The sequence below is a fragment of the Budorcas taxicolor genome, chromosome X (genome assembly GCF_023091745.1).
Source record: "Budorcas taxicolor isolate Tak-1 chromosome X, Takin1.1, whole genome shotgun sequence".
NCBI lineage: Eukaryota > Metazoa > Chordata > Mammalia > Artiodactyla > Bovidae > Budorcas > Budorcas taxicolor.
In genome coordinates, this window is record NC_068935.1 from 62,194,795 (window position 1) to 62,215,201 (window position 20,407).

General features: G+C 57.8%; 1 protein-coding gene across 1 annotated transcript; it reads left to right on the plus strand.

Annotated features, from left to right (window-relative positions):
* The first annotated feature begins 11,900 nt into the window (after nt 1–11,900).
* On the plus strand, nt 11,901–17,023 carry LOC128069470 (extracellular matrix protein 2-like). The gene is made up of 7 exons (XM_052662657.1): nt 11,901–12,018; nt 12,305–12,420; nt 12,741–12,873; nt 13,082–13,239; nt 14,100–14,239; nt 16,095–16,421; nt 16,843–17,023. The coding sequence occupies exons 1-7, from the start codon at nt 11,901–11,903 to the stop codon at nt 17,021–17,023; spliced, it is 1,173 nt and encodes a 390-aa protein (XP_052518617.1).
* Nucleotides 17,024–20,407: the final 3,384 nt, after the last annotated feature.

Below are 20,407 nucleotides of genomic sequence, written 5' to 3' on the forward strand. Positions count from 1 at the left end.
AGCTGAAGGATGCCCCAGCCTAGGGACCCAGGGACTCAGAGATTTGCAAAAGCACTGTAAGGTCCCTTTCGCCTCCAATGTGGCTGCTGACGGGCTCTTCTCACCACTGAAGGCTGTAGGGGGCTTTCGGGTTTTTGGTTTGTTTTTTTTTTTTTCAATCTTTTTTCCTCTCTTTTTCTGTTTTTGTTTTTCTTTCTTTTTAAAAAATTTCATTTTCATCACAGCCCCAGCTCAGACATTCAAATTCTTGTGGGTTTTTCTGTGGATCTTTCCTAGGACTAGGGAATTTGGCGGGAGAAACTATGGCAGTGTGGTGGCCTCCCCACCCAACCCATATCCTCTGCTCCTGAAGATTAGGAAGAAACCAGCCCCTGTGTATTCTGGAAGAAAATTCCCCTTCTCCACCCAGCTCTATGGAGCCAGTAGTCTAAACAGCCCTTTCCCGACTCAGCAGCTCTGTCTATGGCACAGGATAGGACGTGGTGGGATTTCAGGGCCTTGATGGGAGAAGACCATCTCAAAGGGTCACTCAGGTCCGTCCCCTGCATGGAGAGCCCACTGGCCAGCCCTTAGCTCATAGAAATGGCAGCAGCAGGTCTCAGCTTCCCCTCCCACACCACCCCCAAATCATGGTGCCTCCCAAGCCTCATCCACTGGAAAGACTGGGGACTGGGGTGGGAGCAGAGACTACTGGGCCTCTCTGGGTGGGTTAGAAAGGACTGCAGAGTGGTAGACGCCTCTGGAAATGTGGACTCAAACTCAATATAAGGAAGCACTGCTCTCAGAGGGCACTGTCAAAAACACTAGCTTGGCTGCCTGGGAAAAGGGAGGGAGCTCTCTGTCTTGGGACGTATGCAAGCTCAGGGAGGCAGGGAGGGATGTGGACAACTCTGTTAGGGGGCATGCCTGCCCAGAGCTCCTGGCTCCTGTGCAGGAGGCCTGGGCAGGTCAAGAACTGAAGGATAATGTCCGCCTGAGAGGGGATGGGGCTGGGTGTGGGGGGCACGGATGTCAGCAGAGACCACAGGGCCCTGCGCAGACCTGAGAACTGAACCAAACTCCTGATCATGGGGGAAACTTGGCCATGTATCAGTGCTTGGAAAAGAGGCTGGAAAATGAGACCAGCTGACAGGTACTGGCCTCACTGTGTCAGGGACGGGCTGGCAGCGAGCGGTGGTGGCTGAGGCAGCCAGCCACGTGACACACCTTGCCTTGTGCACCGAAATGTATAGTCAACCAGGTGGCTTCGCCCCATGGCCTCCCTGCCCTGGAGCAGTGGGCTGCTAGTAGGAGCTGTACAGGGCATCGGGTGAGAGGAAGGGCCTCAAGGGCATCTCGGCCCCAAAGTTGCCGCTGCCATTAGCAGCAGACCCCAGGGTGCTGGGGGAATCTGAACCAGGTCCCCCCCTCAACAGCCAATCAAAGAAAGTGAAAGTTCAAGGTTTACCTCTCCAGTAAGGAAGAGACGTCCCTGTAGCTCAAATGGTAAAGAATCTGCCTGTGACGGTTCAATCCCTGGGTTGGGAAGTTCCTCTGGAGAGTGAGTGAAGTCACGCAGTCGTCCCCGACTCTTTGCGACCCCATGGACTGTAGCCTACCAGGCTCCTCCGTCCATGGGATTTTCCAGGCAAGAGAACTGGAGTGGGTTGCCATTTCCTTCTCCAGGGGATCTTCCCAACCCAGGGATCGAACCCAGGTCTCCCACATTGTAGACAGACACTTTACCAACTGGGCCACCAGGGAAATCTCCTCTGGAGAAGGTAATGGCAATCCACTCCAGTATCCTTGCGTGGAGAATTCCATGGACTGAGAAGCCTGGCAGGCTACAGTCCATGGGGTCACAAAGAGTCGTTGCAAAGACTTGGACACAGACTAACACACACAGACAAGGAAGAGAAGGCAGATTTGCTTCGGCTGCCTCTGAGACAGACTGAAGGCCTTGTTCCAAGAAAGGGGAGCTCTGGAGGGATGGAGGATCCCTCCAGTGCCCACTCCCCATACCCCTGAGATTCCCCAGTAAGAAAATGAGATCAAAGGACTCCTCACCACATCCTCTGGTGAGCACCAAATGCAGGCTCCTGAGAAAAGGGCACATGTCTGTGTGTGTGTGAGAGAGAGAGAGAGAGATTTCAGGGGAATAATTCCATTAGTTATGGGTTGAGGCACTCTGTAGCAGTAAGTGGCTGGGCCTGGCATTGGATCTGGGGGAGAAATGACACGGGGTGATGAGGCCAGGCTGAGGAAGGTCTGAGTTCAAGGTTCTCCAGGAGAGGCAAAGTGAGAGGGCTGTCTCCGCCACCCCCGCCCCCTGTCTTCCCTGCCTACCCTCTTCCTGGACCTCTCTCATCTGCTCCAGACTGAGCCAGCAGGCTGGACTGTTGGTCACCCATCCACCCAGGTGCCCAGGGCTTGCAGCCAGCCCTCGCCATCTGTGCCAGCCAGAAGCCCACTCCAAAATAAACCATCTTCACATGGATGGGAGGAGGGGTATAGGACATGAACACAGGGAACCCTTACCAGTGAGATTGGGAAGAGCCTCAAGGCTGCAGGGACCCCAAACTTTGTCATGTGCAACAGACCAGAAGGGTTCTGGGAACAAGAATGACACTAGCTTTCCTTTGGGGGGCTGCCACTCACTCACCCAGAGGCTCTGGCCATGCACTGGGGTGGCGTAAGTCTGGAGGACCCCAGAGGTGTGTCTATGGGCCTGACAGACATGGACCTGCCTGGAGAGGAGGCTTGGGGGAGTCTTAGGGTCTCTGGTCCTAGCCCTGGCTGGCTAAGAATGTCAGCCTAGGAGCTGCCTGATGAAAACCATCAGGAACGTTCTCATTCTCAGCCTGTGTCCACATTGAGCATGTCTGCTGGCACAAGAGGATGAAGCAGTTTCCCTGGGACCTTGGCCTCCTCTTTCTGTCCCTTCTGATTCCTACGCTGGGACAGGGACAGGGACGGGGAGGGGGGGGGGGAGGGGGGCGGCGGGCAGCTGGAGAACCAGCCCTTGAGAGGGGCTTGAGACAGCCCTTGGCTCTCTGCGCCTGGGACACCCAAGCAAGGCCACATACCTCCTGCTTTAGGGCCCCACCCCCAGGGCCTGCGAGGGCCTGCGGGTCCGCTTGGAGGCCCGAGAGGCTTGTGGGAGTGCGGGAGGAAGCCAGGGTGCATGGGTGGGGCTGTCCCCACAAGTGCGCTCCCAGGCCCTCCTCTGGGGGAGCCTGGGGGAGCCACGCGGGGAGGGGGGTGGGCTCCGAGGGGGTGAGCCGGGCCTCCGCGGGCGTTGGGGCGCCCTGTGCTCCCGCACTCTCGCTCGGGGATGGGGGCGAGTCTCTGGGGGTTCCGCGCACGCGCCTGGCGCCCCCCGAAGGCTGATGGAGCAGGAGCGCGCGCACATGGCTTGGGCGAGGCGGGGACTCGCACTTGCACGTGCGCTGGGGCGCCACAGCGCCCCCCCACCCCCATCCCGGGGCGGCGTCAGAGGAAGTGGCCGGCGGGACGGCCCCCTCCACGGGGAGACACTTGGGTCTAGACAGCTTGGCAAGGCCGGCGGGGCTGAGTCACATGCGTCTGGAGCTGGAGACGCGGGCGCCAGGACTGGAACGTGAACGTGCCCACTCCGGAGGGCCGGGAAGGTGGGGGCTGGGGGGAGGCTCGACCTCGCGTTCCCGCTCGCTGGCCCCCAGGCCCACACTAGCCTCTGCCCCACGTGTGGGGCCCCTCGATGCCCACCTGGAGGGGCAGGGGCAGCTTCCACGGGGAGTCAAGCAGGGCCCACATTATTGGCAAGAACCGTCTGGAATTTCAAAAGGGAAGGAGGCTGGGAGAGTGGCCCCCACCTTCCCCTAACCTTGCTCCCTCGACTCAGCCACATCAGCCACCTGGGACCTTTTTGTTCCCAAGCCACGCTTGCTGCTTTCCACCCTCCTTCAGCCCACCTTCCACTGGCACCTTCCTCAGGGATGCCCACAGTCCAGGGGATGCCCACAGTCCAGAGGATGCCCACGGTCCTCTCCCCTGACCGCCAGTGCTTCTTACTACCCATCAGTGCATCCCCAGCCATCATCTGGATTCTGTGTTCTCTTTCCCTCTCTTCTGACTTTCCTTTAGTCTATCTGTCTATGTGCCTCTCTTCTCTCTCTCTCGCTCTCCCTCTGTGGCTTGCTCGCTCAGGAACACCAGGTCTCAAGGAAGGAAGCACAACACAGGAATCTGGACCACCTGATGTATTTGGATCTCACAAAAGCATCTGCAAGAAGAGTTGTTAAATTGGGACCAGATCCTCTGGGGTTTTCATGGCATTAAAACAAGATGGGTTTTCTCTAGGGAAGAAACGGCTGGCAACAGGAAGAGGGCATGGAAAGTTTGCCTTTTTTCTTCTCAAAATTTGAAAAGGGAAAAGGCCAGTGTACCTTTGTTTATATGTGATAGATGCCCACACACGCACACACGGGCACGTGCGCAGACAAGCTTTGATGTTACTGGGACACATTGTGGAAGGCACAAGAACAGGCCTGTCTGCTTGCTCTGGGTGTTACCCCAGGAGTCTGTCTTCAGCTGCAGAGCCACTATTCTTCCCTGGGTCCTGGCCGAAGGCCTGGTACATAGTAGGGGCTCAATGAACTCATCTAATGACAGGCAGGGGGAGGGCAGGACTGGTAGCCCAGACCTTGACCCTGAGCTCCAGATGCATACATAGAACTGCCTTACAGATTTGACCACTTGGCTGTCTGATCACCCGCTTTACACTCGACAGGTCAAGAGCTGGCCTCCCAAATTTCTGCCCCGGGCTCACTCAGCCTTCATTGTTCTGGCTCCACCGACTTCTCCCACTAGCCCCCTGGGCCAGACTCAAAGACCTCTCCAGAGAAGGGTGCAGCTGCCTCCACACTGGCTCCCTCCTTCTGCCCTTGTGCCCTCAACAAGTCTGTGCTCCACCCTGCAATCCAAAGGATCCTTTTACAATATAAGTCAGATCACAACCTATGAAATGGGAGAAAATACTTGCAAATGATGTGCCCAAGGGCTTACTTTCCAAAATGTACAGAAGCTCATATAATTCAATAACAAAAATATAAACAGCACAATCAAAAACTTGGCAGAAGCCTTAAATCGAGAAATCTCCAAAGAAGACATACAGATGGGCAATAGGCACATGGAAAGATGCTCCATTAGACAATTATTAGACAAATGCAAATTCAAACTACAATGAGGTACCAACTCACACCAGTCAGAATGGCCATCATTAAGATGTCTACAAATAATAAATGCTGGAGAGAGTGTGGAGAAAAGGGACCCCCCCCCCCCCACCGACTGTTGGTGGGAAGGTAAATTGGTGCAACCACTATGGAAAACAGTATGGAAGTTCCTCAAAAAAACTAAAAACAGAGTTGCCATATGACCCAGCAATCCCACTCCTGGGCATATACCCAGATAAAACTCTAATTCAAAAAGATATACATACCCCTATATTCATAGCAGCACTATTCACAATAGCCAAGACATGGAAACAACCTAAATGTCCATCGACAGATGAATGAATAAAGGAGATGCAGCATATATATACATACATATATATATATATATATATATATATATATATATATAATTCAGCCATTAAAAAGAATGAAATTCTTTGCAGCAACATGGATTTGCAAACATGCATGGCCCTAGAGATTTTCATACTAAGTCAGAAAGAGAAAGACAAATACCATATGATATCACTTATATGCGGAATCTAAAATACGAAACAAATGAACCTATCTCTGAAACATAAACAGACTCACAGACATAGAGAACAGACTTGTGGTTGCCCAAGGAGGAAGAGGGAGGGAGAGGGAAGGATTGGGAGTTTGGGATTAGTAGCTGCAAACTATTATATATAGGATGGATAAACAACAAGATCGTACTGTATAGCTGCTGCTGCTACTAAGTCGCTCAGTCATGTCCAATTCTGTGTGACCCCATAGACAGCAGCCCACCAGGCTCCTCTGTCCCTGGGATTCTCTAGGCAAGAATACTGGAGTGGGTTGCCATTTCCTTCTCTGTACTCTGTAGCACAGGGAACTATATTCGATATCCTGTGATAGACCATAATGGAAAAGAATATGAAAAAGAAAAACTATATGTGTGTGTGTGTTTATAACTATACATTTTTCTGTACAGCAGACATTAACACAACATTGTAAATCAACTATACTTCAATAAAAAAATTTTTTCTTAAGTCAGATCACATGTAGCTCCTCTGCTTAGAAATCCACAGCAGTTCCCTGCTTCCTTCAAGGTCAAAGGCAAAGTCCACTGGCCACACTTTGATGCACTATCAAGCTAGCCCTGCAACCCTTCCCCAGCCTCACCCCTCACTCAGCCTGCTCCACCACACTAGTCTCCTTGCTGGTTCTCAAAGTGGGCCAAAGCCTTTCCTGCCTCAGGGCCTTCACACTGCTGTCCATCCTCATCGGGGGGTTCCTTACTGGAGCCTTTTTTGCATGGATATCTCCTTTTTACTCACATCTCAGCCCAAACGTCAGTTTCTCACAGTCCTCATCCTGCCGAAAGTGTTTCTTCCTACCAGTCACCGTGGCCAGCCCCTTTCCTTCTGATGGGGTCCTCATGCACCTCAGTAGACAGCACACTCTGTGAGCACAGGGAAGCTGGCCATGTGGTTCACCACTGTACCGCACACTGTGCCAGGCATGGTGTCTGGCCCACTGCAGGGGCTCAGGAATGTTCTGTGAGCAAAGATCTATTCTCCGATCCTCCCTTGACAGGAGAGGAGCTTTCCGCTGTGCAGTTCTAAGGAGGCTTGAGGGACGAAAGGGCATTGCTTTGTCATCCTCTAGGCTGCCAATTTGAGTGAGTCCTGACTCATGAGGGTATGTGTGTTCTTGGGGGGCAATTGCATGTAGACAGTGGGCCACGTGGAAGGGAAGAACCGGAGGAGAAGAAGCAAGACTCCCTTCCTAGCCCTCAGAACCTTGAGATTGTGCAGCCAGAAGCAATTGTGATCATCTCATCCAGTTTCTATACGTCCCTTCCAGTTCTCAGATTCTAGAACTTTCTAAAGAGACCATATCCACCACAACGAAATGGGGAGACCAAGGCCCTAAGCAGGGAGGCTTCCTCCTGACATCACATGGCTGAGCCGTCCGGGCAGAGCTGGGAGACCAAAACCCTTCCAACAACCCTCAGGCTACATCTCTGGTTCCTGGAAAATCCAGACACCAGGCTCAGGGTTAGTGTTGGCCTGGGGCCCTGCCTGTCTCAGCCCAGTCCACGAGCAAGCTCTGTGTGCCGGCTGTGCTCTGTGAGGGCGGCTGCAAGGTCCCCACGATGGCCAGGCCCCTAGATACTGGACAGAGTAGATGGCCAGGTGGCTGATGAGCCCCCAGTGGGAGAAGGGCAGCGAGGACAGGACTCCATGGGACTGGGGAGCTGAGAGTGCTCCAGGCCTCACCCCTTCCTGCCTAGGTGGGTAGGAGCTTAGGCCTCTCTCCTCCAGGCCACTGTGCCAAAGAAACCTGGGAACAGGCTTCCCCCACCTCCAGCCCAGCTAATGGGAACCAGATGGCAGGATGTTTAGTCAGCGCCTGGGGAGCGGCGCGAACAGGGGAAATGGGTTGGGGGCCAGGATTCCAGAATCCATCCCCAGGCAGGGGGAGGGTCAGAGCCGGGGCTCCCACCAGTCCATCCATCTCCAGGGGCCCATCTGGGTCCTACCACGTCCTCAAGCAATGCCCAGATTGGGAGGCAGGAGACCCGGTCTCCGGCATCAGCCTTGGGCCAACCCTACCCCCTCTCGGTTCCTTCTCTGTACTGAGCGGGGAGGGATTGGGCTCAGTGGTCCAGGATCCCTGGGAAAACCCTGGTCTCCTGTGCCTACATTCTCCCCATCCCCCAGCTTCAGCAAAACATTAGCCCAGGATATCCTGTGTCACCTATGAGCACACAAGCAGATGATGGCTTCATCTTTGGCTCCCAGGGCGCTTGATCACAATCCCCAGACTGTCTCTGTCTCATGGTCCCAAATTCAGTTCTTAACCCAGAGCCCCAGATAGGATGGCAGACCCTGTGTGGCTCACGTAGGACTGTTAGGTGGCCCAAGGGCTCTGGGAAGGCAGTGACTGCTGTGTCCTCACCACATCTGGCACTCGGGACTCAGGCTGTTCCCCAGGCACAAAGGAAGACTCACTTGTAGGGGGAAATCTGTGCCTTCTGCCCCATCCTAGGTCTCACACATTCCTCCCTGGCCCCGGACAGATACCTTGAACCCCAGATGGCTACAGGCCACTCCTCCACAAGCCTTCCTGGCCCTGTTCCTCACTCCTCCCCCTCTCCCCTCCACCCAAGCCTTGCCCACAATTAACTCATTTTTTAAGATCGCTTCCAAACATAAGTCAATGCTGGACAGAGCTGTAGGAAAAGCTTCCTCAAGGCTGGCCCCAAAGAGCCATGTGGTGAGACCCAGCCGCTTTGCCAGCCCCCGCCTGCTGCCACAGCTGGGCCTAGAGCTGGGGCCCTCTGAGGGCGGGCCAGGGAGCCTGTGGTCAAGACACCCCTTCTTTGCCCCTGCTCTCAAACCCCATCCCGACCCAGAGGGACCCATCTGCCTGATGTCAGCAGTCCCAGTGGGACCTGGAAACTGTTAGCCAAGAAGTCTGTGAGGACCTGTGAGATGGCCTCACCCAGGCGGCTGCCAGGTTGCCCCAGGCCAAGGGTTACCGAAGAACCCGGCTGCCCTGGTCCACACACACTCCCATGTTGGGGTGAGGGCATGGAGGGGGCCTGCAGGGTATATGTATACCCACCCTCCATTTTACAGAGGAAGAGGTGGAAGCCTGGAGGAAAGGGACCTGCCCAGAGGTGGGGGGCACTGGGGCCCCATCCCAGCTCTGCCCACGGGTTCTGTCTCCCCTGGAATTGGGAGGCCTCAGCATTGGCAACTGCATTAGAGTGGCTGGAGCCACCATGGTTTGGGTGGCCTGAGAATCTGCCCTGGCTCCCAAGGACGTTGGAGGCCCTGGGGTGTGTTGTTGGCTCTCAAGGCCCGGACCCTCTCTTTTCCCAGCCACTGAGGTAGGACCTGGAAGCCCGAGGTGGGCAGCCCCGTCTGTGGTGGGCCTCACAGGTCCCCCTGTGTACAGAGACAGAAGCCCTATTCACGGGGGCCACTGGGTCAGGGCCAGTGGAGAATGAATGCAGGCTTCTCAGAAAAGGAGCGAGAGTGCTCAGGTCCAAGAAAAAAAAAAATCAATCTCTCTTTCTCCTCAGATGAGAGCAGTGGATTTTGCGAGAAGCCGGGGGCCAGGCCTGGGGAGGCGTTTATTGGGGGACAGCCTTCCTGGAGGAGGGCTGGGCCAGGTAGGGGAGGCTCGAAGCACTGTAGCTCTGGGAGCCAGACTGTCGCCTACTGCCCCACTGGTGTTCCATCCTTCCCAGCCTTTCATCTCTTTTGCCAGCTCCAGCGACCATGAAGAGGGTGCTACTCCCCGTCCTGGCTCTCTGGGTGGGGTGCTGCCCTGGAGGGGCCTTGGCCAAGCAAGTCCTTGGCCCGAGAGGGCCCGGGGTTCGGCCAACCCCCACAGGGCTGCCCACCCTGCAGCCGCCGCCACCCAGCGCATCTGGGCCCCCAGACGGTGAGTAAGTGGCACTAGCAGGGAGACTGGCGTGATGGCACTCCCCCCACTACCGGGACCCCCACCTCCAGGGCGGGTGCAGAGGGAGAGCAAGCAGATTCACCCTGAGGCTGCCCACCTCATGACCCCCATGAGTGTTCCATGCAGGGCCACAAGGGACCCATGAGCCTCAGGGAATCCATTCCTGGAGGGCAAGGGGGCATGGTGGACTCTGAGAGGCCCTTGTGCTGATTGCTCATGGTGGGGACAAGGGAGAGAAGACACCCCCTTGCCAAGAGAGGCTGCTGCAGCTGGATCTGGAAGAATGGACCCAGGTTTGCTGGTTGGAGAGTACAGTTGGCTGCCCTAATGCCTACCAAGGGGACCAGGAGAAGCGTGGGAGGCCAGAAGCGGAGGCCCCGCCCAGGCCCAGGGGTGGGATGGGAGGGGCCCGTGAGGGGACCCAGTCCCCTACCCACTGCAGACAGCAGGACTTGCAGGACAGGCCCATGGTCAGTGCTGGTTGAGGAGGGGCTACCATGCCGTGAGGGGCTTCCCCGGGTTGCTCAGCAGTAAAGAATTCACCTGTAATGCAGGAGACCTGGGTTCGATCCCTGGGTGGGGAAGATCCCCCTGGAGAAGGGCATGGCAACCAACACCAGTATTCTGGCCTGGAGAATTCTATGGACAGAGGAGCCTGGCGGGCTAGAGTGCATGGGGTCACACAGAGTTGGACAAGACTGAGGGACTAAGCATGCACCATGTAGTGGAGGGGAGGCCTGAGTTGGGAGACTATTATCCCTATTTTGCAATGGCTGACAGCCCCTCAGAGTGGCCTGTAGGCTCTCCTCACCCTCAACACCTCCTCTCCCAGTAGGCACTGGGGCCTCCACCTCCAGGAGCAAACTGTGCCATGTGGCAGCTACCCTTCATCTTCCCAGACGGGATCCCTACCCTTCCCTGCCCAGGAAGAAGCCACAGGGAACTGGAGACACAGGAGCAGGCCCCACCTCTCTGCATAGGGCAACTGAAGGTCTCCTGGGCCCACAGTCATAAGCCAAGGACCTGCTGGTGCCTTGTCCCTGAAGGATCCCTGGGAGTTCTGAGAAGCAGGCAGGGTGACGCAGCCTGCTTATCACATTGAGAACCTCTCTCCTAATCGGAGTCCCCCACTCTGGCACCGTGAAAATGCAGGTTGGAGATCAGGGAATCTCTGACACTTGGTGGCTTTGGGTTGGTGACAGAAGGCCAAGAGCTCCTGAGGAGAGAAAAAAAAGGCAGAAGTGAGGCCTGGGGAAATATAGGAGAGAGACAGGCAGGCCAACGGCTTATCTCCCTCCTCGGGAAGGAGGTGCTGCCTCCCAGGCACACAGGGGTCCCAGCCACCCCACCCCACACTGGCTCCTTCTGCAGGTCAAGTGCGACCCATGCTCACGAACGGGAGCCTGGACAGGCCTGACAACGGGCAGCTGGACAGGCCACCGCTGCGGCCCACATCCAAGGAGAGAGCCCCCAGAGCCTCCACCCAGCCCACAGTCCCTCGCTGGAAGGTCCTCACCAGACCCAGGCTGACCCAGAGGAGGTCGACACAGCAAGCAACCTGGGAGCACAAACAGGGCCACAACCATGGGGCCAGCACCGTGCAGGTCCACCCCCAGGCCACAGATATAGCCAGGCCTGGGGTGGCAAGAACCCCCCAAGCCCAAGAGGGTGCCATGGTTGCCAAGAAGGGCCAGGGTAGGCAGGTCGGAGGCCGGGAAACCAAGAAAAGGGGCCCAAAACCCCAGAGGTCCCCCAAAGGTGAGGACTGGCTTCGGACACATAGCCCAATCACACTGACACCCCCACCCACTGAGACCCCCCCACCTGCTCTCAGAGTGCCCAAGCTGAGTGCCCCCATCTGCAAGGCAGGAGGGTAACCCTCCCCAGGCAGATCTTCTACCCCAGCCTTAGGGCCCCAATTTGGGCCTTTGCCCTTGGTGCCGAGGGCAGGAGGCCCAATGGCCTGTTTTTCTGGTACAGCTGGCTGAGTCACTAGCAGGTCTGGGGAGCCCCGGGAAAGACCTTGCTCCTCAGCGGGGCCTTGTTGCCACGTGAGCAGGCTGAGGCCTCGTCTCTTATCCTCCAGGGGCCCCCCAGCAACCCAGGCCAGCAGGCTGGTGTGAGAAGGATCATAGCCGAGGCGAAGGGGGCAGCAACACCTCGGAGACCACAGGTCATGGGTGGAAAAGAGCTGGAAGCAGGCGAGGGCAGAGCCCTGGGCCTATAGGCCCAGGCACTGTGAAGTGGATCATGCCCTCCCTGCCAGCTTCCTGCCTCCTGGCCCAGGCGGCCATCGCCTGCAGCAATGTCAAGATGAAACGTGTCCCTGCCCTGTCCGACCCTGCCCTGACCACGCTTTACTTGGCAGGTGGGTGGGCCCACTTTCCCACACCTACTCCCATGGCAGGGATAGAAGGACATACACCTAGATGTCCGCCGCAGGTGGTCTTTGGTCCCCATGGATGCCACCCCGCCACACCTGGGGACGACTCACCACCCCTCTGACCTGAGAGGCTCTGACTGTGTCAATCAGAAGAGCCAGCTCCTTCAAGGAGTCTGTCACTGTGGCCTCTGGCCTGTGTGGAGGAGGTACGGAGTGGCAGAGTGGAGGGGGATGGAGGAGCCGGGAAAATGGCTGCCTTGTGTGTGTGCAGAGAATGAAATTGCCAAGATCCCAGCCCACACGTTCCTGGGACTACCCAACCTGGAGTGGCTCGACTTGAGCAAGAATAAGCTGGATGCCCTTGGCCTGCACCCCCACGCCTTCAAGGTACAGCAGCCCCTCATCTTGGTCTCCTAGGGGGACCAGTGCCAGGGGCATCAGTGATTTAGGGTGACATGGTCCATAGCTGGGAGCATGGAGGCCAACACAGATCCTGAGGTCCCCCAAGGGACCAGCACTCTTGGGAGAACCTGAGTAGAGTTCTAGAAATCTCCAGACAAGCCTGGTCCAAGAGGGAACCAGGAAGCCATGATGCAACCCAACCAGGGTGTCTGTGGGAAGGACAAGCCCAAGGCCACACCTGGAAGACCCAGCCCCAGCCAGCGGCACCCCAGTCTTTAGCTTGGTCTTCTCCTCTAACCTCCTAGAATCTGACGCGGCTGAAGCGGCTGAACTTGGATGGGAACTTGCTGTCCACGGTGCCAGCCTTGCCCACCTCCCTGCAGGAGCTCAAACTCAATGACAACCTTCTTCAGGGCCTGGAGTACAGCAGCTTCCGGGGTGTGAACAGGCCCCAGGGGGAGGGGCCGGGGGAGGGGCCAAGCAGAGGCTCCACCCAAGGCAGCCTCCCGGGGGACAGACGGGGAGCACCAACCCAGAAAGGTGGCCCTGGCCTCCAGAGCCAGGGGGGTGTCTCTGGAGCTAAGGTCCCAGCCAGCCTTCTGAGCTCGGCAGTAAGTTCACCTGCCCCCTCGGCCTGCTGCCACAGGTCTCAGCCAGCTGCTGACACTGGAGGTAGAAGGGAACCGGCTACATGACGGAAACATCTCCCCCCTAGCCTTCCAGCCCCTGCGCAGCCTGCTGTACCTGAGGCTGGACCGGAACCAGCTTCGGACCATCCCGCCTGGCCTGCCAGCCTCCCTGCAGGTAACTACGAGCCCTGAGGCCACGAGAGGCAAAGGGAAGTGAAATCACTCAGTTGTGTCCGACTCTTTACAACCCCAGAGACTGTGGCCCACCAGGCTCCTCCATCCATGGAATTTTCTAGGCAAAGAGTACTGGAGTGGGTTGCCATTTCCTTCTCCAGGGAGTCTTCCCAACCCAGGGATTGAACCTGGGTCTCCTGCATTACAGGAAGACGCTTTACTGTCTGAGCCACCAGGGAATCCCTGGAAGTGAGAGTCAGTCAGTCATGTCCAAATCTTTGCGACCCCATGGACTATACAGTCCATGGACTTCTCCAGGCCAGAATACTGGACTGAGTAGCCTTTTTCTTCTCCAGGGGATCTTCCCAACCCAGGGATCGAACCCAGGTCTCCCACATTGCAAGTTGATTCTTTACCAACTGAGCCACAAGGGTAAAGCTGTGGCCAAAAGACTGGAGTGTCTGCCCACAACAGCTGAGCCAGCTGCCTGTGGGGGCAATTTTGATGCTAAACCCACAAGGCCTCGGCACCAAAGGGCCTTTCCTCCACCTGATGAAACCTTCCTGGAGCCCAAAATTGAGCCTTGAGGACCATTGTGGACCTGCCAGGTGTCCCTGAACAAGGCTCATGCCCTCTCTGGGCCTCATGATCCCTGGTGCTTGGAATGCTCTCTGAGTCTGTGTCTTGCGGGACTCTGAAGAGTCATGGTACAGCTTGCAGGTGTCAACTGGGATCTTTTGTACAGCTGGCCACATCCCTGAGAGGGGCAGAGACAGTGGGATCTAATGGAAGGGGGCAAGGAGCTGGGCTAGGCCACCACCGAGTGGTGGGTGGACTGCTTACCCTGAACCCTGGCCCTAGGAGCTGCACTTGGGCACAAATGTCATCGAGGAGGTTAGAGAGGGCACACTGAACCACAGCCATAGCCTCAGCGTGCTGGTTCTCAGCAACAACCGGCTCCAGGAGGACCGACTGGCACCCCGTGCTTGGATCAATCTTCCGTGAGTACTGTGGTAGCCCTGGCACTGGCCAAGTTCTGCCCCCATGAGCACAGAGATAGAGGATGCTCACAAAGGAAGCAGAGAGTTATGAGGGAAGACAGAGAGACTTCACGGGGCCTGGTGGGTCACCTGGGTCACCTGGGTCCTTGCCCAGGGTTCAGGGTGGCCTGGGCCCTCAGTCACCACCTGCTCCTCCAAGATTTCTGTCTGGCCTTCCCACCCGACAGAACTCCCAAGGCCACAAAATCCCTCCTCTGCCCGTGCCCAGAGGGAGGGCAGTCTAGGTGCTGCAAGCTGTCCCCATGCTGGGTTTAGCTAGGAAGCAATGGGGGCAGGAAGGGGCATGGAAGAGATGGCAGCCACAGGAAAAAGGCCTGTGACCTTCCTGGGGCAGCCATAAGTAAGTACCACAAGGAGGGTAGCTTAAAACAACAAAGAGCTCTGTTCTCATAGTTCTGGAGGTCAGAGATCCAAAATCAAGGTGTGGCAGGGCCGTGTTCCCTCCGGGGTAGGATCTCTTCTGCCTCTTCCAGTTTCAGGGGGCTCCAGGTGCCACTTGGCTTGTGGCCGCATCACTGCAGTCTCTGCATTTTTCACCTGGCTTCCCCTCTGTGTCTGTGTCTCTCCTCTTCTGTCTTATAAGACCACCTCCCATTGAATTTCCTGCCCATCGTAAAGCAGGATGATATCATCCCAAGATCCTTCACTCACTCACATCTACAAAGACCTTTTTGCCAAATCAGGTCACATACACGGGTTCTGGGAAGCCATATCTTTGGGGGACACTAGTCACCCCCCTATAGGAAGAAGGGTCCAGGATGAGTCCCTATGATCTCATTTGGATGGCTGAGTCAGGTCACCAGCAGGAGGGGCTGGGGAACAGACAGGGCCTTTACAGGCACTGCCTAAAGAGTCAGGATGTGACCCCAGGACTGGCCAAAGGGCTGGGGAGGGACAATCCTTGGGGTCTGAAGACAACAGAGGCAGGGCAGGGGTGGGGTGAGGGAGGGGTTGAGAGTCCGGACCGCCATTTCAGGGACCAGAGCCTCCCGCCCTGAGCCCTCGTGTTCCAGGAAAAAGTTACTAGGACGTTTGGGTTTAATTATTCCTTTTTCCTCTCCCCCTCTTGCCAAGGGGGCAAAGGAAAGCAGACAGCAGCCTAGGGAGGGGCCGCCCAGCCGTGTTCTACTCCTGCCACGGGGCCTGGGCAGGGGGCTGGCGGCCAGTCAAGCCTAGGCCGGCGCTGGCCAGTTTTTCTCCGGCTGGTAGACAGAGAGGGGGCTGCTGGCTCGGCAGGCTTAGGAGGCACCAGAGACCCACCTGCTTTGGACGGAGGATGGCATCCACCCCAAGGCCAAAGAGCTGACCCCGCCCACAGGGGCTGGGTGAGGGGGGATATCAGTGAGAGAAGCCACTTGCCTTGCCCTGATCTGTTCCAGAAGCATCACCACCCTGTGCTCCTGTTTTCCCTCCCCATCAGTCTTCAGCTTGCCTTCAGCCTGGGTAGGGCCAAGAGGTCGAGAAAGTGCAGCATGGGGACTACCAGGGAGATAGCTCTTGGCCCAGACCACTAGCCCCTCCGCTCGGGCTTAGGAGGGAGGGAAAGGAAAGGGAAAGGAAAGGGTCTTCCATCTCCGCCCCAAGGGCCAGCCTCACTAGCTCTGCAGTGAGCAAGGGAGGACCCCGTAGACCTTTTCCCAGCCTCCGTGGACAGAGGGCACACAAGCCAGACAGGGCCTGGCCCTCCCCAGCTGTTGGGAGACTTGGTGGCGGCTGCCATCTTGAAGCAAGTCCCCACCCTCCTCTGGGGCGTGGACCAGGGGCCACCGACTATAGCTCCCCTACTGCACCCCAGGAAGCTGGAGGCCCTCGACCTGTCCTACAACCAGCTGGTGCACGTGCCCTCCTTCCTGCCCCGGGGCCTTCGCCACCTGACACTGCACCACAACCGCATTGAGCGCATCCCCGGCTACGTGTTCGCGCACATGAAGCCCGGCCTGGAGACCCTGCACCTGGCCCATAACAGCCTGCGCGAGGACGGCATCCACAGCGTGTCCTTCCTGGGCCTGCAGGCCTCCCTGGCTGAGCTGATCCTAGACCACAACCAGCTGCAGGCCGTCCCAAGAGGTCTCCTGGGCCTCCGGGCGCTGCAGGTGCTGCGTCTGAGCCACAACAAGATCAGGTAGGGCCGCATCCCGCTGTTCCCTCACCCCACCCCGCCCTGGCCTGTCCCCACCTCCAGTCCGGGAGGGAGGCAGCTCCGCTGAGACCCAGAGACCCCGCCTGGCAGGCTGGCCAGATGTTCTGGCCTGTGGACCCAGAGGCCAGCGGCAGGACTGTGGGGTCATCCTTCCCTGCTTCCATGGGCCCATCTTGATTGCTGTGATTGGAGGCCACGCCCAGAGGCTGGTAGAAGAATCTGGGCCAGGGGAGGGTGGGAGAAGTTCGGAGCCCCGAGTGGCCAGGTGACCCTTCACCCTGGGCCTGGTGTCTGTGCCTTGGTGTCCCCACCATCCACTGTGGGGACATGCTTTCTTTCCTCTACCTGATGCCTGACTCTCCTTTCTTGGGTCTCGGCTCCTCCTGCAACCCCTCCTCCACAGACACGTGCCCCTGAATTCCATCTGTGACACACGTGTGGCCCAGGACTCCAACCTCATCTCCACGCACCTGGAGAACAATCTTATTGACCGGCGCCGCATCCCACCCACTGCCTTCTCCTGCATCCGGGCCTACCATAGCGTGGTCCTCGAGCCCCAGCAGGGGGAGAGGGAGTCTGCCTAGCCCCACTGCCAGCCTTCCCCGCCCCCTTCTCTTGGGGGACTGGAGGTGGCAGGAGCCTAGGCCCAGCTCTGATGGATTGATGCGCCACTGAAAGAAAGTTCTAGAAGACCCTGCTGCTTCAGATGTGCCCACGTCCCATTGACTGCCGAGGCCCCTTCACTCAGTAGATGGCCCAGCCTGGTACGGTGCTGGTTTGGACCTGAACATAATAAATGAATCTCATTCAAGCCCACTCGCCTCCACCGCCCTCCCTCCCTCCCTCTCTCCTGGATCTCAGCTGCCTGTACACGCTGGCACTCCAGGGTTCATGGAGCCCTCAGAGCCCACATCCTGGACATGGCTTCATCAGCAGGAGGTTAAGAGGGCCTGATTCTAGATTCTTCTCCAAGAGCCTCCCCACTCCCACCCACCCTGGCCAGGGTCCTGAAGTCCCCTTGCAGCTTGGCCCAAAGCCATCTAGAGGCCCGGCTCACCTCCACTGTTCAGGGAAGCATCACTACCCTCTTGTCCAGGAAGCGTCTCTGTCCCAGGAGTGGACACACACAAGAGGTGCTGACTGTCCGCCTGGTAGGGGAGACAGCAGCTAGCTATGAGTGCTCAGCCCCGCCGGGCCCTCCAACTGAGCCCGTTGGAGGTCATTGGAACGGTTCACAGCCCCTGCCCTGGGGCATGGGGAGCTCATGGCAATATGGCGGCCAGAGAGAGAGCATATGACAGGCACTGAGGATGCAGCGCAGCTGCTGGATGTGAAGGAAGAAGTGCCCACTGTCAAGACCTTGCCCTGCCAGCGCCTTGGCCTGGGGTCTGGGCCTGGGAGCTGGAAGTCCTGCATCAGTCCCATTCTGTAGTCAGCCCCCACATGCCTCAGCCCTGAGTTCTGAGCAGAGAAAAGGCCAGACTCTGGCAGGGGGCGGGGAAAGGCCTGGGAAGCTGGCGGAGTGTTTGCTTTGGACTCATCCTTGCATTCCTTTTCCTCTTGGGCCTGGGCCCACAGATATGGCACTTCCTGTTTGGACTGGGTCAGAGGTCAGCAGCCCTTGAGGCACTGGCCCCGTGGGGAGGCCCCCGTTGCTTTCCCAGCTCTCACAACCCCTCCTCCCCAGTCTGGCTGCCTGCCCCCCCAGCCCCTCCAGCTCCAGTTCAGTCAGCCCCTAGTCCCCTCCCCAGACTCAGAGTTCTGGCCCCCCGCAGGCACAGGAAGTTCAGGCTGGGCAACCCCCACCTCCAACTGCTCTTACCTCCCTACTGAGCAGACCCACTGGGCTAATTCCACTTCACACAGAGAGTGCTTGGCCCTTGGGGCTTTTGTCAGGTGGACTGAACCAAGCAGGGACTGGGCAATCCTTCCATGACCCTCCTCAGCCCCAAGTGGGTATTCACCATTGAGCTCCCCAGAAGCTGACTCAGAGGCGAGGAGAGGTGTGAGGAAGTCTCCTTGGAGGCTCTTGAGGGGAGAGGAGAATAAGAGTAGGCCCAGGGAGAAGCTGGTATGTGACCAACAATGCAAGACAAGCCAAGGCCCACAGGTGCCCTGGACCCAAGCTGATCAGGAGCTGGAACAGGGCACAGGACTTTTATACCCCCTGTCATCATTAGGTAGGCCTTCCCAGCAAAGGAGGGGGTGACTGGGGCAAAGACCCTCTGTTCAGCTCAGGCAACTCCCCTAGAGGGCCGGGATGTCAGGGCCTTCAGTCCTATCCAGGTGGTGTCCATGGCGGCATGACCCCAAGGAGGGTGACAACCCCAGACAGACCCCAAGCCAGGGGAGCAAGCACAGTGCAGCCAAGACCTGGCGGCAGGACCAAGCCCACCCTGTACCCTCTGTTCACTGGTGCCTGCTGGCAGTGGTGCCCAGTGGTGGGCATGGCCCAGTGAGTAACCCAGAAACACTGGGCATCAGAGGGTTCCTCATGGTCATCACGGTGATGGTGGTGATGACAGGGTAGGGGTGACTATATTCAGGTGGTGAAAAGCAAGGCATTCATCAGTCCCTGGACCAAGGCGGCAGAGGTCTTCCGATGGCAGGGGTACGACTGAGGATGAGACCAGTGGGGACAGTGGGAACCAGGAGCAAACACAGAGGCTAATGGCTGCTAGGAGCAGAGAAGGGGGGACAGGGAACCAGGGGGCACTCCTTCCAGGAACCTCAAGGGCCCCACCCCACATACAATCCCAGAGTCCTGCCCACTGACGTTCTTCCGGCCACCTCTTCCTCCTCCCCAGGGCTCCAACCCAAGGGCCTGCCGCCCATGCCTTCAAGGGGCTTCCCCCAGCGGGTTCCAAGCCTTCCTCCTGCCTCATGGTCTTTAAGAAAGACAGGCTGAGGAAAGGGCGTTAGAGAGTGAGGAGGATAAAGGATGTGACAGGCATGCTGCCCCCACCAGGCCTGTGCCTCCCCTGACCCCGACCTGTGAGCAGTGGCACCATAGGGGGCACGCAGGGCCAGTCCAGCAAAGCTGGCTGCCTTGCCCCCGGCCCTGCACCTGCTCTCAGCTACAGCACCTACGAGAGCCTGCTGGCCCCAGGGCAGCAGGCAGATCCAGGGCCCACTCCTGGGGGCTGGTGTCTGTCAAGGGAGGACCCCGCCCTGTTTCATGGCCTCCTGGGGTCTCCCTGGCTTTGCAAGCAGCCACAGATGCAGCCCTGTGGCACAGTCCCCTGTCCAGCTGCCTCCTCTAGCCACACCCAGAGTGTGCCTCTCTAAAGATAGCTAGATGTGGGCCAGGCCCCCACGAAGCCCCCTTCGAGCCCTGAAATTACAGCCCTAGCGGCCTGGGACACAGAGCCACTGTGTGATTATGTCTTCAAGGGAAGGTCAAAAAAAGCTCTGGCATAGAGAGTGCCAACTTTCACCGACTACGCCTCAGCCATCAGCGCTGGGAACCTTCCAGAACGTGGAGGTTCGGCCCACTCTAAGGAGTGGGACTGGCCCCCGGCATCCAGAGGGTCCCCTGGGCACGTTACACCTGCTGGCCTTGGGGGCTCCAGAATGCCAAGGAACCAATGAGGTAGGAGGGACTGCTCCTAGTTACTGTGGGCCTGGCCCCTGCCCTGGCCCTGCCCAGCCCATGAGGGTGCAGAGATTTGGGCAGTGTGGATGAGGGCAGTGGATAAAACCAGCAGGCTGAGAGTGATGGCAGGCAAGGCTGTGAACTTGGGGGTGTCGGCTTGGGTGCAGGGGCTGCAGTGCCTAGGAGCCTCGAGGGCCCTCTTCAAGATCTTGGCTGAGTTCTAGGCAAGGTGGCGTGTTCAAGAATTAACCCTAATGTATGTGTGTGTCAGGTCCCTGCCTGGCAATGGGGCTTCTATAGGTGATGCCCCCTACTGGGCTGGCTGTGCAAGAACCTTTGGGAGCACTTCAAGGAGGGGCTGGAAAGCAACCCT